Source organism: Protomyctophum bolini, assembly GCF_963924005.1.
Source record: "Protomyctophum bolini genome assembly, chromosome: 17".
NCBI lineage: Eukaryota > Metazoa > Chordata > Actinopteri > Myctophiformes > Myctophidae > Protomyctophum > Protomyctophum bolini.
Window position 1 is genome coordinate 34,896,704 of NC_137878.1, and position 15,893 is coordinate 34,912,596.

At 40.6% G+C, this 15,893-nt stretch overlaps 2 protein-coding genes across 2 annotated transcripts; both read right to left on the bottom strand.

Annotated features, from left to right (window-relative positions):
• Positions 1-4,364: 4,364 nt before the first annotated feature.
• fabp4a (fatty acid binding protein 4a) lies at positions 4,365-7,378 on the bottom strand. The gene is made up of 4 exons (XM_080786830.1): positions 7,231-7,378; positions 6,099-6,274; positions 5,173-5,274; positions 4,365-4,612 (listed from the first exon to the last, which is right to left on the bottom strand). The coding sequence occupies exons 1-4, from the start codon at positions 7,301-7,303 to the stop codon at positions 4,562-4,564; spliced, it is 402 nt and encodes a 133-aa protein (XP_080642956.1). The 5' UTR covers positions 7,304-7,378; the 3' UTR covers positions 4,365-4,561.
• Positions 7,379-10,684: 3,306 nt separating this feature from the next.
• On the bottom strand, positions 10,685-14,324 carry mrpl53 (mitochondrial ribosomal protein L53). The gene is made up of 3 exons (XM_080787014.1): positions 14,216-14,324; positions 12,777-12,889; positions 10,685-10,885 (listed from the first exon to the last, which is right to left on the bottom strand). The coding sequence occupies exons 1-3, from the start codon at positions 14,308-14,310 to the stop codon at positions 10,773-10,775; spliced, it is 321 nt and encodes a 106-aa protein (XP_080643140.1). The 5' UTR covers positions 14,311-14,324; the 3' UTR covers positions 10,685-10,772.
• Positions 14,325-15,893: the final 1,569 nt, after the last annotated feature.

Sequence of the window (15,893 nt, forward strand, 5' to 3'; positions counted from 1 at the left end):
TTGATATGTCAAAGTTTGAGAACCACTACAGTAACTCTTTGCGGGACTTTCGCTGTCCTAATACTTCCTATATGCTTCCTATGCTCCATCCATCCTCTGGACGTCGTACCATTGACGCCTGGCTCCCTGAACTGTTGGACAATCAGGAAAGTCAGGTCATGAGGGTCTTTTCCTCTTTTGTGACACATCTCTTGTGTCTTTTCATTCCTTTCTCTGTGGAGTGCAGGCCTGACAGGTCAGGGCATCAGGGGGGCTATCGTTTACGACGGCTGAAGTGCATCGCAGGTCCGTTCAAGGTCGACATAGAGGATCATGCTTTTGCATTCATACTATGAAGCGTTCCACTCTTATCCCCCCTCCTCCCCCCAAAAAACAAAAACAAAACATGTCCGTCTGGTATGTGTGACTTTGTTTTGTCAACGTAGTTTTTAATGCTATAAGTAATGACATTACACTGTACGGTAGAGCAAGTGTAACCAAGCCATGACCTCCCAAAATAACCATATTGAACTGGACACCCCCCCCCCCCCCCACCCTGACAAGCATGTGGAATGTATAGGTATTACATTTAGTTTAACTCTGTTCCACAGATAAAGGTGGTGAAACTACTTTTTCATGAATTGAACAAGGTGGACCCTCTTGTAAACAAGTGTAATGCTTTATTGGGTCGTCCACTCACAGTTAACAGTCTTTGTATTGAGTAGTGCTTGAAATGTACTGTAATTCTGCAAACTGTTAATAAATATTTCAATCAATCAATCAATCAAACTACAACTACATGAACTTCAAGCTCACAATGCATCACACTGCGATGTGTTGTGAGCTTGTAGATCGGCTATTTTCACAAAGTTTGTCTCTTTTGACAATTTGGTATCAAAAAGGTCGTGAAGGTCTTTTATCTTCTCTTCACTGCATGCTCCCAGTGAAACAAATAATTGATTTTAAAGTGCTTCTCATTGTCCTATCAATGGCTTAGCGCAGTCCTATGTATCTGACATGCTTGACCCATACGTGCAAATGAGAACATTTTAGATGCTGCCAAATACTATATAATTTTGTTGGTTTTTATACTTTTATTTATATTTTTTCTGAAAACTGGCCTCAGGTTAACCACTCGATCTGCTATCGCCCCCCCCCCCCCCCCCCCCCCCCCAGGCCAATGGTTTCAAGTCGGAAGTGAGTGGTTCTGTATTCTTCGGAAGCATGTCGCTGTTCCCTCAACCCCACCCCAAAATCTTACCCTGTAACCCAAAAACCTCACCCTAACCCCCAGACCCCATAAGCCCAACCCTAGTAACCCCATGCTCTGAGGCAACATACTGCATAGGGCTGAGGGAACATAAGGCTGACTCCGTTTTCCCACATCTGCTCTGCACAAATCGCTTTAATTGTTTGTCTTTCAAAGGTCTTTGCTGGACTTGAATGGAGTTCAGGCCGTCAGCGTATAAGCTCTTGGCTTCCTACCAGAGAAACGCCACCCCACAGTCATTCACCTTCATTTAAATCAACAGTGGTGCTGACTGCTTTTTTGTACGCCAGTCACATGGAGATGTGGTCTTTTCTCTCTCGTTGCAAAATACACATAATCACGATATTATAGCTACAGCGCTTTTATATCATACATATATTATACAGGATAGACCGTGGTTCTCAAGCCTTTTCATCCCCTATTATCTATTTGGCCGCAGACACCCATCTGAAAATATTTTAGTACCATACAATACTTGTTTAAAATGTTTTGAAAATGTATTCCAAATTCACCCTTTTTCAGATCTCCAAGCTTATCAATGTATACTAAAGTTAAAGTGGTAAAAATCACAACCGTGTGAAGTTATCATTATACATCATCATACAACATCTCATGAACAACTGAATTTATGTGATTGGTTATAGTAAGAGAAACCTATGAAAATCTGGGAACTAAATCATTACCAAGAAATTTCTTCACCAATATGTTTCTAATGGTGTCTAATAGTAACGTACTGTATGATTCTGAATCCATTCCAAGCATTAGTCTTGCACCAAAAAACAGCCATAGCCGTCATCACAAATGTGACGAGGTCGGCACATTTGGATATCCACAAGTGGATTTGGCCGAATTTAGCCCAAAACACCTATGTGAACTGAGGGGACCCCTTATCATCATACATCATCATTCATCACATTCTGTGCATGCTCAGCCAATCAGCTGAGCACCAAATTCCGTGCTCAACTGCTCATACACACAAAGCTGTGCTTGCTCAAGGAGCAGCGCTGTGTCGTGTCCTTCCTTTGCCCCGGTGGTGACAATTTTGTCACAAAGCCATTTTTTGGTAAATCTTTGGGGGGAAAAAAATGTAAACTTTTTTTAAAGCATTTGCCCCCAAAATAGGGACAACCGGGTCAATGTGGTAATCTGTGTGTTGGAAGTTGAAAAAGGTTCACACTGTGCCTTTGCGTAAAGGAAAAGGCTGTTGTTTCTGTTGGCTGAGTGGTTTGTTTACCCTGTAGAGAGAAATGGATGTGCATTGTTCCACGAGCAGCTCTCCTGCTGTTAACGTTGTTTTAATCAAACCATGTGACAATTATTCATTTGACACACTGGAGCAGTGGTTGATGTTCGATCCGTTGGGCCGTCGGGGTTCCATTTGGTGCCATTTGTACAGCTCTCCAGAGTTATGGGGGTCCTTGAAATTAAACCGAGCTCTCACTCTGTCCCTCTGACCTACTGTTCTCTGTCCCACTATCCCTCTGGCCTACTGTCCCACTGTCCCTTTGACCTACTGTCCCTCTGTCCAAACTAAGTGAATAGCGATTGGCTCCACGTCTCTATAGCTGTTTTGGTCATTAGGGCCAATCAGTCGTATCCTCCTCTGTCCTTCCTGCCATGCATGGCGTACTGGAACACTTAACCAGAAGCCGCCAAGCCGGGGGGGGTCTTGGGGTGGTGGTGAGGACACAATGCGTTTTGCTCTCCAGCGTGTGGCAGGCTGCCAGCAGGATTACGTGTGAGATGAGAAATGTGAGATGTCCTCAGAGGGGGGGGGGCGGCAAGGGACCTAAACATTTCCTCACTGACCTCTCCACATGGTTCTGTTAGTAATGTCTGAAAAACATGCTCACGTTCCTCAAAGAGAGCCCAGCCCCGGTCAAACCGTCTAGTACACAGAGCACACAGTGTGTTTTGCTCTGCTAGCCTGATGTGAAACTATTTGTCTTCCAATACGTCAATTGGAAAATGCAGATTGCGTCATAAAACATGAATGTGCAATAATAATGGATGTTTGAATTAAGCTAAAGGGGCCCACCAAATTGATTTCTGGACCCCCGTAAAAAGGATGTGCCATGGGGGACCCCAATTTTCAAAACAGTTCTAGATTTTTGTAACTTAAGTGTTTCAAAAATAGCTACAAACAGTGCATTGTGAGCTTAGAATAGGTGCAGCAAAAAAGTGGTTGAACTGTGCCTAAGCCTGAAAAGTGGTTGAACTGTGCCTAAGGACCCCGGTCCTCCACAGACCACACTTTGAGACCACCAGACTTTGGACCATTCACACCAAGGTATATACAGTAGCTATACCTACATCATTCACCATTGTTGTCATTATAACTGTGGAGCAGTGTTGTTTTTGGCAGCACTTTTTTTTGTTTGTTTTAGTCATAGTCTGTTGAATAGTTTTCATTTAGTTTTAGTCCCATTTTAGTCACCTGGAATGTTTTAGTGTTAGTCTGCGACGCGTTGTGAGCTTGTAGATCTGCTATTTTCAGCATGGAACCAATTATTGTAAAATGACTTACTGGATCTCTTGTCCACTAGCAGTCCCTTCCTAACTTTAAAGTGTAGTTTTTATATTGTTGACGAAATTGTCAGTATATTTATTCATAGTTTTAGTCATCATAGCAATCAATACTGCTATGGAGTCGACTTCAGTTAGAAACAATAACCTATCTTTATGGTGCCTGGTTGCCCTTGTGCACTTGGATAACCCAGCATCCATATTCTGCAGGGAACATTAGCCAAAACAATAGGTCTAGATCTGCAATTTTATTTTATATCTTGTGGATATTCTTTGTTATAGCTTGTATATCGACTATTTATGGTGAAAAGACTTGAGAAGACATTTGTGAAAAGCTGATCCAAGTCCGTTTCTCTAGGAATTGAGCGGTTTAAATGGTTAAAAACCGGAATGGTTTGCTAAAGGTTTGACGCTGATGAATTGAGTGCAATGGACCACAATGGAAACAAGCCCCACAGTGCTTTTTTCTGTTATCCTATAGCATAACCTTTGACTGTACTACCTGTGCTATAAACAAACCTATTAATAAGGTGTGAAATCAATTAAACAGTCATAAATCCCCCAGAAAAACATATATCCAGACATGCAATGCATTTTTTTTTAATTTTTTTTATTCAAATCACCACAACAAATGCTTTAGGGACAGAATGGATGGTGTGTAGGACAAGGGGCGTAGAAACACAATGAAGATAATAATAAAAGAATAAAGGCATGGGAAGCACGCTGTCACTTTACGCTCATTGAACTGAGCCCTTGGCGTCCAGCGACGTCACGGGGACCGCCACTTTACTCCTTCACGTATGTCCTCACCGCCACCACGTCACCCATGGTGCACCTCTGTGAGGCGGAGAGAGAGAGGGAGAGAGAGAGAGAGAGAGACATTATTGTTAGCATGTGCGTTGTTCACTTTGTTGTCTCCCTATATACGTATTGTTATGTTATATGGATGCTTTGACAATGTAAAACATATTTTATCATGCCGATAAACAGCATTTTGAAATTGAAAAATATTCAATTGAAAGAGATAGACAGAGAAATGTACAGATACAGGATCTAAATGTCTCAATAGAAGAGCAGGGAGACCATATACAACCACCCCAATTCTATAAGTTATATTGTATTTAGCTTTACCATACAAAAGGTTGTAAGATTGGACAAAATAACATTGCATTACTAAAAAAAACCTAAAACAAAGGGTGATGGAAAGAACCCTGCTACATTTGCACATCTCACAATCAAACAGTCACACATCAAATCAATCAATAATCGATCAATAACCCCAGCACTCATAAGATCAACATTATGGAAATGTGTTTTTCCCAACAAAGTGACATTCCCTAGTGTTTGCTAGCCATCCATTTGTAAATGATGGAATTACATTGCACATTATTACTCACCGCTATCAGCTTTCCATCTGTCACCACCCTCTCAATGTTGGTCTCTTTGCCGTCCCAGCTCTGTGTCTGAATCATCTTGCCATTGTCCATCGTGAACACAGTCTGAAGGAGAGGACAAAGAGCAGTGGTTCTTAAACTTTTTCATGTCAAAGACCCATTTGAAAAAGATATGCCAGAGACCCCCATTAGAGAAGATGTTAATGGCTTTAGCAGGCATTTCTATCTCTGGGATCTCAAGTAAAAGCCTGCATTCAGGCATCAGCACTGACATTTTACAAAATGTGTCAAACTTGCAGATCTAAAAGCTCACAACTTGTTAACGTTACAACATGGTGTGTGTATATAGGACTTAATTGATTAATGTATGTTTTTATAATAATCTAAATATACAAAGTAAAGTTTTCCAATAACTAGAAAAGTACAGTTTTCCTCTGTGGATGAGTAGAAAGCACATTTTGAATACAGCACTTTTACTTGAAACAGAGTATTTCTTCATTGTGGTTATATGTTTATGTACTTTACACCACTGAACCTTAGAGACCATTATCATATCTATATGGTCGCTTAAACTTTGGAATACAGGAGTTTTACTTTACTACGCAAAAACAAAATCTGATACTTCTCCCACCAATGCCTGAGAAATGTAGTGGAGTACAGTACAAGGCTACATCATTGAAAAATGGACATATACTTGCACAAAAGTACCTCAAAACTGTACTTTAAAACCACAAAAGCATCTGTGTCATTTAAGATTTTATACATTGGCTATTCAGAAATAGCAGATCTACACGCTGTGCTGCGAGCTTGTACACCTGCTGTTGTTGAAAAGTAATCTTGAAGCCATTTGTACAATGGCCTCAGATATGAATGGGGTTAGGCTACAATACTTTGAGCGAATCATGTGGCCTACTTAGCTGGTAACCCACCCTGGTTTTCCTGTCGTCGGCGGTGGTCTCCTCAAAGGGCTCGTTGAGCTTGAACTTGATCTCGGTGGTCTTGAAGGTGCTCTGGGACTTCATGCAGATCATGCCCTGCTCGTCAACGGACACGATGAGGTTGGGCTTGGTGCGGTTGCCCACCTGCCTGGTGGTGAAGCCCACACCTGCAGGGGGGGGGGGGGGGGGTCAAAATTTAGTGCATGAGAGAGACCACCGGCCAGGGTTACTGCTGGTTTAAAAAACAACTACAAAAAACATAACTGACTGAAACGTGTTTATAAAACTATAACTAAAACCAAAGAGAAAATAATATAATATAATAATAATAAATATCGTTCGTTTCTGTCAGTATAGTTTCTGTAAAGTATACCCAATGTCAATATTCTTCTAGGAATAGTGAAAATAACCAGCCTACAAGCTCACAATGCAGCTTGCTACTTTCACAATCTTTCCTCGGCTTTTGAAACTTGCCCACCAAAGACTACCCCATATTACAAAAATAAAGATAATACAATCTGGCTAAAACTAAGATTTGTCATCCAATAAAACCTAAATAAAAATGAAACTACACTAGCAAACAACTTGATAGAGACTGAAAACTAACTGAAATTGTAAACATTACATCAAGTTAAAAAAATAAAACTGTGAAAAATGCAATAACCTTTGTGTCAGCTGCATGCACAAACGTTTTGCTGCATTTGATAAAAGTCCTGTTAATGTAGTGTAGTAGCCTACAATTAGAACAATTAACATTTCCATTTGGTTCCAGATTTGTCCAGTTGTACATTAGAGTTAATTGGAATGAAATGCATACATTAATGCATGAGTTGTACATGCGCGTAAAATGCGTAACGGTACTGGTATTAAACAAAGGGAAATTAATCTAGGATCTATTGCCAAAATACTTGAGGTTATTATTTATACTAAATATTAAATCAGTTTTAATCATCCAATACATTTTCTCTTCCGATTTTTCTCGAATAGGGTATTTTATCCAAGAGAACTATTTCCTTTTTCCGCACCGGGAATCCAAAAGTGAGATTTTCCCCTTTCCCCCCTTCTTCTTCCAACTTTTTTATTTTATTTTATTTTTTTGTATAATATTATTTCAGGGTCCTACCGATTGCTTTCATGTAGTCGTCAAAGTTCTCGCTGGAAATCATCTTCCACGTCCCAACAAACTGTTCCACCATCTTTGCAGCGTTCCGTTTATCAAGTTTATGATAATGTTAATTAGAGTTCTCGGTCCGAGAGATGAGGATTCCACTCACATTCACTCCACAATCAGCTCCACGCGCTGCCTTAAAAGCCGTCTGCCCCACAGGCGCACCGCGCGGCGGACCAATCACAGCCCGGAACGTCACTGCATTCTCTGGCTGGGGAGGACCTGGCATCCCATAGCCCGGGGGAGCACACGCTCGCACTGTGATTGGGTCCTTGGTTGTTAAGGTAACATAGCAACGAACGTCCTCTGGGATCTGGCAGTGGTGGGAGAAAAGTAGGCTACTCAGATCCTTGACTTAAGTAAAATAAGTAAAATAAGTACTAATAGGCTAATAGACACAATGTAGAAATACTCTGTTACAACAGAGTAAACGACATGACATCAGCTTGTGACTGCAACTTGTTCCTGTTCGCAGATGACTCAGCACTGCTGGTCTCGGACAGTCAGGAACAAACTGCAGTTTGAAAAGGCCCTCAGCTCAGAACTCGGTAGAATCTGCACCTGGCTCGCTGAAAACAAACTATCTTTACACCTGGGAAAAACTGAATCCATTCTCTTTGGATCAAATAGTAATCTCAACAAGGCAGATGGCTTCTTGGATAGAGTGGGTGACAATATTATCACACGAAAAGATGAAATTACCTACCTACAGTAGGTTCCATCCTGGAGGCAAATCCTTCCGGTGATAAAATGGCCACAAACGTAATAAAAAAAGTCAACCAAAGAACAAGATTCCTATACACTGTATAGGAATCTATAGGAATCTTGTTCTTTGGTTGACTTTTTTTTAATAGTAGGCTATAGTATAGTATATACAGGATCTCCTCACTGGTCAACAAAAACACCTTGAAGAAGACCCTAACAGGAGCACTCGTACAAGGTTTCTTCGAATATGCATGCACCTCTTGGTACCACAGCACGGTTGATTGGGTGTGTCATTAATGGAAGATAAGTCATTTTCTGTGGGTGAATTATTTATAGAGTTCTTCTCCGACATGATGGATACATTTGATCAAAATGTGAATTCAGTATAGCAAATCTACTGATAATGAAACATTATTTTCAATTCATCAACTCTAATAATGGCGAAATCATTTTCTCCACAGAACCGCGTGGGAGCCATCAGCCAGCTTCAGTTTGAGCTGGGAAAGGTGCTGTGCGATGTTAGCTCCCGTGGCAACTTTGTCTTGGCTGGGTAAGTGTTTTATGGACGAACACCTGCATGACATTTACAGTACACTGACATACAGTATGATGTACAGTACAATTACATGTAAAGCATTTAGGCAGCTTAGAAACAGAAAGGTTTTTAGTTGTGTTTTTAAAATAAATAAGAGTGGCAGGCAGCAGAGCTGCAGTTTTCTGGGAGTTTGTTCAAGATATGTAGTGCATTAAAAATACCAGGTAAATCTAAAACCTAGCATCTACAGGGCATAAAGTTCTCAGTCCTGGGGACTGATTTCAGTCCTGAGGATCTCATAGGGGTCATTTAATGAGATCAGTGCAGATTTGCAAAAAAACAACAAATCAGTCTTGGGATTGTTTTTGGCTTTAAGCCCTGAGCACCTCAAATGCCCTTAAAACAAGGCTCCAGACTTCCCAAAACAAACTGCTCAGGCTACTACTTGGCCTCACTCCTGCCCACTTTGACAGGCTAGAATGGCTTAGGGTTGACGACAGAGTACAGCATCTTGCAATTGGTCTGGTCCACAAGATTCGATACACCACCAAGATACCCATGTACCTGTCTAAATACTTCCTTAATGTCAACGAAGTCCACACCCACAGCACCAGAGGGAGTTCAACAAACCATGTGCAACCCAGATTCGGCACAAACAAGGGACTAAATTAATTTCGCTCCTATAACACCAAAATGTGGAACGCCCTACTAACAGTCATTAAGACATGCAAATCCCTTGACTCCTTCAAAACCGCTCTCAAAGTGCACGTACAGACGGCTGCAATTCAAAACAGTCCCCGTAAAATTGGAATCCCCCACCCACTGTATGTTTTTTTCCCCTGATTACCCTCTGAGGATTTCCTGTTTTTGGCTATATGGAAGTGTATATTTGTACGTCTCTGATGAATTGAACAAGGTGGACCCTCTTGTAAACAAGTGTAATGCTTTATTGGGTCGTCCACTCACAGTTGACAGTTTTTGTATTGAGTTGTGCTTGAAATGTACTGTAATACTGCAAACTGTTAAATACTTCTATCAATCACAAGTCAAAGGCATGCATGCAAAGTCACTTGCAGCTGGATAGATTAACCAAAATTCCTCATTTATCACTTGATGCATGTTATGTATTAATAGCCTAAATCTGCAAAGTAACTAACTAAAGCTGTCAAATAATAACAAACAATATTTGCATCTGAGACAACAATAATGGAAATACCCAAGTAAAAATTAACCTCAAAACTGTACTCAAGACTCAAGAGCACTTGAGTAAATGTACTTAATTACTTTCCACTACTACTCCTCAGACTATGGGAACCACACTCGACCTTTCCGATGGCCTCAATGGGTAAAAGGTTATTTTTTTTTAAGAGTTCCATCAACAGATTTGTGCCAAATGACATGAAGGCCCAGTGTGTGAGAGGTTGATGCTTGCCTAACGGCCTCTCTGACATGCTGGAATGATCTGGGTTTTTCATCAGGGGAGACAATGACCCACGCTCACCATACAAACCTTCACATAAAACCAAGCATTTTAATTCACTGGATCGCAGCGCTGCGTCCCTGGGATTCCAGCTGTCCCAATGGAATCGTTTACGGGTCTGTGACTCTGAGTGCACAAAATGGAACCAAATGGTCCATTTGGATTTTTTTGTGAACTCTTGAGTTAAATGGAGATATGGTTTTACAGTGTCGATTGGGGTTTCCAGTATTAGACATTTTTTTATTTCTAATGCATATTTTTGATATGCATATTAGACCACCAGCCCTCATTTGATACGTCTTAATATCTCTAGGAGGACCCCAATCTACAACCGTAAAATCCTCCGGAGAATTGTTACTTGAGTGTAAAAAATGTGAATTCTGGACAAAAGGATTCATCGCAAAATAAATGTTAAGCGATATGTTTGTTAAAATGAGTGTTTATAACCTACATTCTGATAGTAATCATTGGTACAGTGTCTCTCCAGCACTTTCATCCACACAGGAGGAAACTCAGGCAGGATAGGCTACAGGATAAACAAGTAGAATAAGTTGGAATCGATGAAACAAAACAATACATGAGCAGTGATTACTATCCGAATATAAAGCTGCAGGCTTTTAACAATAAAATCAAATGTTTAACGCAAATAAAATACACACTTCTTTAAAGAAAATTCCCACCACAACCAGTAGGCATACAGCACATTTATTTTAAAGCAAATTTTATTATATATATATATACAGTATACACAGAGAAAGATATCCATGAATGTTGATATTATATTTTGACTTTGGCATGTGGGTCTTTGGCCGCGCAGCGGGAGTGGAAGGCCTTGAACATCTCACTACAGGTGAGCTTTGCGCTGTTCATCAGCAGTCTCTCTCCGTCCACTAGAGAAAACACACAAACAAAAACCAATATCAATGCATTGCATGCTAGTAATAATGGAAACCTCAGATGTCCAAAATTGTTACTTTTCATGAATCAAATTCAGAAGTAGCCAAAACATTTTTTTTGTGTGACACTGTAGTGCAGTGGTTCTCAACCAGTGGTCCTTGGGGGGGGTTCCAGGTGGTCCCCAGCTAATTGATGGTTGGTAACCAAATATAGATCTTGAGTGTCCTTGTAGATCTTGAGAGTGTAACATGAAACCAATTAGTTTTATGCTCTCAAGAGTTCAATTATTGTTAAAGACCTGCATTACTTGATTTACAATAACTCTACGCAATTAGAGAATGTAGAAGAATTGTTATTTTGATCAACGTTTGCCTGTTATCCAATGGTACCATATCAATACAGCATGGAATACGATAACAAAATATTCTTCTACGTTTTGGGTCTGATCAAATCTGATCATCTGGTATGGCTGACTTTAAGGGTCTAACTTACAAAAACCAAAAAACATTAAAAGTTGAAATACAGAGATACAAGGTTTCTACCCAATAGCAACGATATCACATACTGTAGTTACAGTACATCGCTGCCGCACATAACACTAGTGATAATGGTAGGATTTACTTCGCAGTGTGGCTACTTTCAATGCAAGTTCATCTTCATGATGTTAGAATGATGGTGCCATTATTTATCCTACTAGTTTTACTTTATGACACAATCATATTTTATTTATACATTAACACGAGATCTTGTCTTCTATCAAAGATGTTCTCCGTATACTTAAGTGCAGTAACTGACCTCGGGTCAGTTACTGCACTTAATGCACACGCACTAAATTATCCTGTGGCTTTTTGCCAAATTCAATACTCTCCTAACAGTAATCAGTCAGATGGAGAGCATGCAGCAGACGGGACATTTATCTTGAGTTGGGAGTAGATCTTAAGGGCGTGTTGGAAGTTGGAACAACCCATTAACGTGCATGTTTTAGCAGCCTGGACTGATCCACACAACTCATTAAACACACATCGTTGTGTGAAGAGGTTGGAGGACGTCCAGCAGAGGATGTAAGACCTGTGTGATGTTTACATGGATGGGTGTTGTTAAATAGCTCTATATTTCCCATAGTAACGAAACATAGTACCATATTAGTAATCTTTGCGATGGGGTCTCTCCCTACCCAGCGCTTAAAATACAAAGAAATGAACACTATACAAATTGAAGCTGCTGAATGGGAGACCCCTGTTACAGAATAGAGAGCTTTAATATTTAACGAAAAAAGTAAACAAAAACGGGAAAGCATCTGTGTAATTTTAGATTTGAGATAATAAGCATTATTTTATACTCTGGCTATTCAAAAAATAGCAGATATAAAGGCTCATAACACATAACTTAGTGCAATTTTTTAAATGTCCTGAATATTTGTGCAAATATTTTGATATATCATTTAACATGTTTAAGTAACAATCTTTGCTTCTGGGGAACAAATATAGCAAATAAATAATCCTGGAAAACAAACCATTTTGAGATGGCGGTTTGTGGCCAAATACATTTACAATATAATTTTGGGGGTCATTTACATTAATTGTTTTTAGCACCACTGATACAGCAACGTATGTTTTTCAGAAAACTAAAACTGTTCAGAAGACTAGTTGTTTTTTGTGGCTTTCGCCTTTATTTTATATTTTTATGGAGGGACAGACAGTAGGCTGACAGGAAATGGGGAGAAAGATGGGGGGGTGACATGCAGTAAAGGCCGTCGGGATCGGGAGTCGAACCCGCGGCACACTGCCAGACTGGATTACCAGCCAAGGTGCCTGGACCGCTGAGCCACGGCCCAGCCCGGTTAAAGAACTTTTGGGGGAAAAAAAGAGCCAACACAGCACTTACCGTATGTGACGTCGACTAGAGGCTCTGACTTGTTGTGTTTCACCAGCGTGGTCACCTCACAGTTCATGTTGGTGGACCTGGCCTTCTCCGAGCCCACCATGACCAGGAACTCCCTGGGACAGAGAAGACATGGACACAATTACTTTATACCCATTGAGACCATGATTCTAACAAATGCGTTCTAAATCATGACAGTTTTCTGAAAAACCTAAGTTTCTATATCAGTGGTTCTCAAACTATTTCATGTCAAGGACCCCCTAAAACGTTTGCTGGGAAAGAATATATATTGAAAGATTTGCACAAATTTTCACAATTTGCCAAAACATAAGAATACAAATTACAGTTCTGTTTGCCTTTTAGGCTTGGTAAACAAACAATTAAAAAAATTACATGGCAAAACAACAAGTGTGTGAGTCTGATGTGACAAAACCTTAATGCAATAGATGAGAACAGAACATCAGTGGAAAAAGCAGCATTACTGCAAGAATACAATTAGCACTACAAAAACTAGCTTACTCTATCAAATTGTGTGCATGACTGCATGTGCACTCACTGACATAGTGCCCAATGCATTTTATTCCCAGTGCAATACACATGCTTGCTTCAATGCTTACCCAACGCGAGAGAGAGAGAGAGAGAGAGAGAGAGAGAGAGAGAGAGAGAGAGAGAGAGAGAGAGAGAGAGAGAGAGAGAGAGAGAGAGAGAGAGACACACACACACACACACACGTCACACAGACAGACAGGCTCTGTGCTCACCCAATAATTACATAATCCAGTGAGCACACAATAGACAGGTGTCATTAATTACCCCACTCACCAACCCTAATGCACCTGTCAATTCAATTGCGTTCCCCACAATGTTTACGTATTGTCAGTGTGTATGTCACTGCATGTGTACACTGGGACATGTGGTCGGTCACGTCGATGTACAAACTTGTGGAAGTGAAGAATGGATAATTTTTTTAATACATTTTCTGCCATAACCTTTCTTATGGATATGGATAGAGATAAAGGGCAATATGGATGACCCCAAATCGCAGCAATTCATCATTGGGCGAGTGAGTACAAACGGAGCGAATAGCAATACAACGTACTGTATGGATAATGGATACATGCAATTAAAATGTAATATTAGGTTGAACTTGAAGAACGTTAATTTCAAACTGTAAATTGGGCTGTTGTAGTCAGAAGTTTAGCCTATAGATATTAACAGAAGATGGTAGGAACACAATACAAGAAAATAACTCACAAATGCATTGCGATCGAGATGCATTGTACAGTATAGGCCTAGATAGATTAATGTCATTCATTCACAGGGTCACACAGTCAGTCTCTGCCCCTCTCTCTAACACACACACACACACACACACACACACACACACACACACACACACACACACACACACACACACACACACACACACACACGCTCCTCACCTTGTGGATCGGGCATTAGACTCAAACGGACAGAACTGAACTACTATTTTCTTCACAGTCTTCAGCACCACTAAGGAATGTTTCACAGCCGCCATGATGCTTCCACAGTAACCTTTCAACTCCCCGCCGTCTCCAGGGTCACTTATGATTGTGTGCCGCAAGAGGGCGCCAGTGGATTGCACATTATCACTCAGTACATCACTTGCAGAATCAGTTTTATTGTCATAATCACATTACACCGCAGGTGTAAAGAAGTGAACATCCTCTAGTATAATAGTAAATACTAAAATGTTCCTGATATGGGTACTGTGAGGCAGGTCAGATATGCCAGATATTCATGAGAATGAAGTACAACATAGTAACAGTATACAGTGGTGTGCTGCTGTACACTACCTGTAAGTAGGTCTACATTTACTTGAGTACATTTTTAGTAGTCAATAGTATTTGTATTTTTTATATACTTTCACAGCACTACATTTCAAAGGCAAATATTGTACTTTTTGACACTACATTTCTAGGAATAGTCCAATAAGTAGGCCTACATTATGAAACCAGTAAGACACCCTGAGGTCGTGTGGATGCATCCGCCTGGGTGATGGCAGACTGCTGGGCTGGCGCTTTGGCATGGGGGGTCAGATCAACATATGGAATTCATTCTTTACTGGCCATATATGGAGCGTGTCTTGAGTGTACAGGGTTTGATGAGGTCAGATCAACATACCGGTATGGAATATCAGAACAGGTCAGCTCCATATATGGAGATCTAAGGGTGGCAGCGGGGGCAGTGTCTTGAGTGTACAGGGTTTAATGAGGTCAGAATCAGATTAACATTTGGAATGTCAGAACAAGTCAACTCCATATCTAAGGGTGGCAGCAGGGGCAGTGTCTTGAGTGTACAGGGTTTGATGAGGGCCCAGGTAGGGCCAGGCCGGGCCTTAATTTTCGGGCCTGTTGAATGGACAGGTATCAGTCAAAAGGGAGCCATCGTAGAGGAAGGACTGGTGGGGAAGGATGTGCATAACATATGGAATGTCAGAACAGGTCAGCTCCATATATGGAGATAGGAGATGTAAGGGTTTGCGGTCAGATGTAGAGTTGCTGGCTGGCTCCATATATGCAGATCAAGGTGATGATCCAGTCTTCTCCATGTATGGCTATCCAGGGTTTGATGAGGTCATTGTCGTGATCTTCATATATGGAGACGGCCATATATGGAGCGTCAACCATTATGTCCTATTTCAAATATCTTTGTGTGTGTGTGTGTGTGTGTGCGTGTGTGTGTGTGTGTGTTTGTGTGCATGCGCGTGTGCGCAACCACACGGTCAGTGATTATCATACTTAGTGTTTAAGTGGAAATTTAGATATTTCATATTCATTTACAGTATATGAATCAGACATGGCTGCTTCCTATATAAACCCAATGTAACCATGTTAGAATCTTTTTTTAAATACAACGTCCTTGGTTCTGGTGATATCCTTCTAATGCGTGAGTCAGTGGTTTTTCAATTACTTTTTCAATTTATTTAACTTTTTTAATTTATTCATAGGGTTTACTGTAGAAGGCAGTGTGGTGTGTGTGTGTGTGTGTGTTTGTGTGATAAAATGTATATTTAGTAAGTACTGAATCCAGCAACAAAATGCATACAAAAGTTAATGTTTGATGAAGTGATTGTACTCT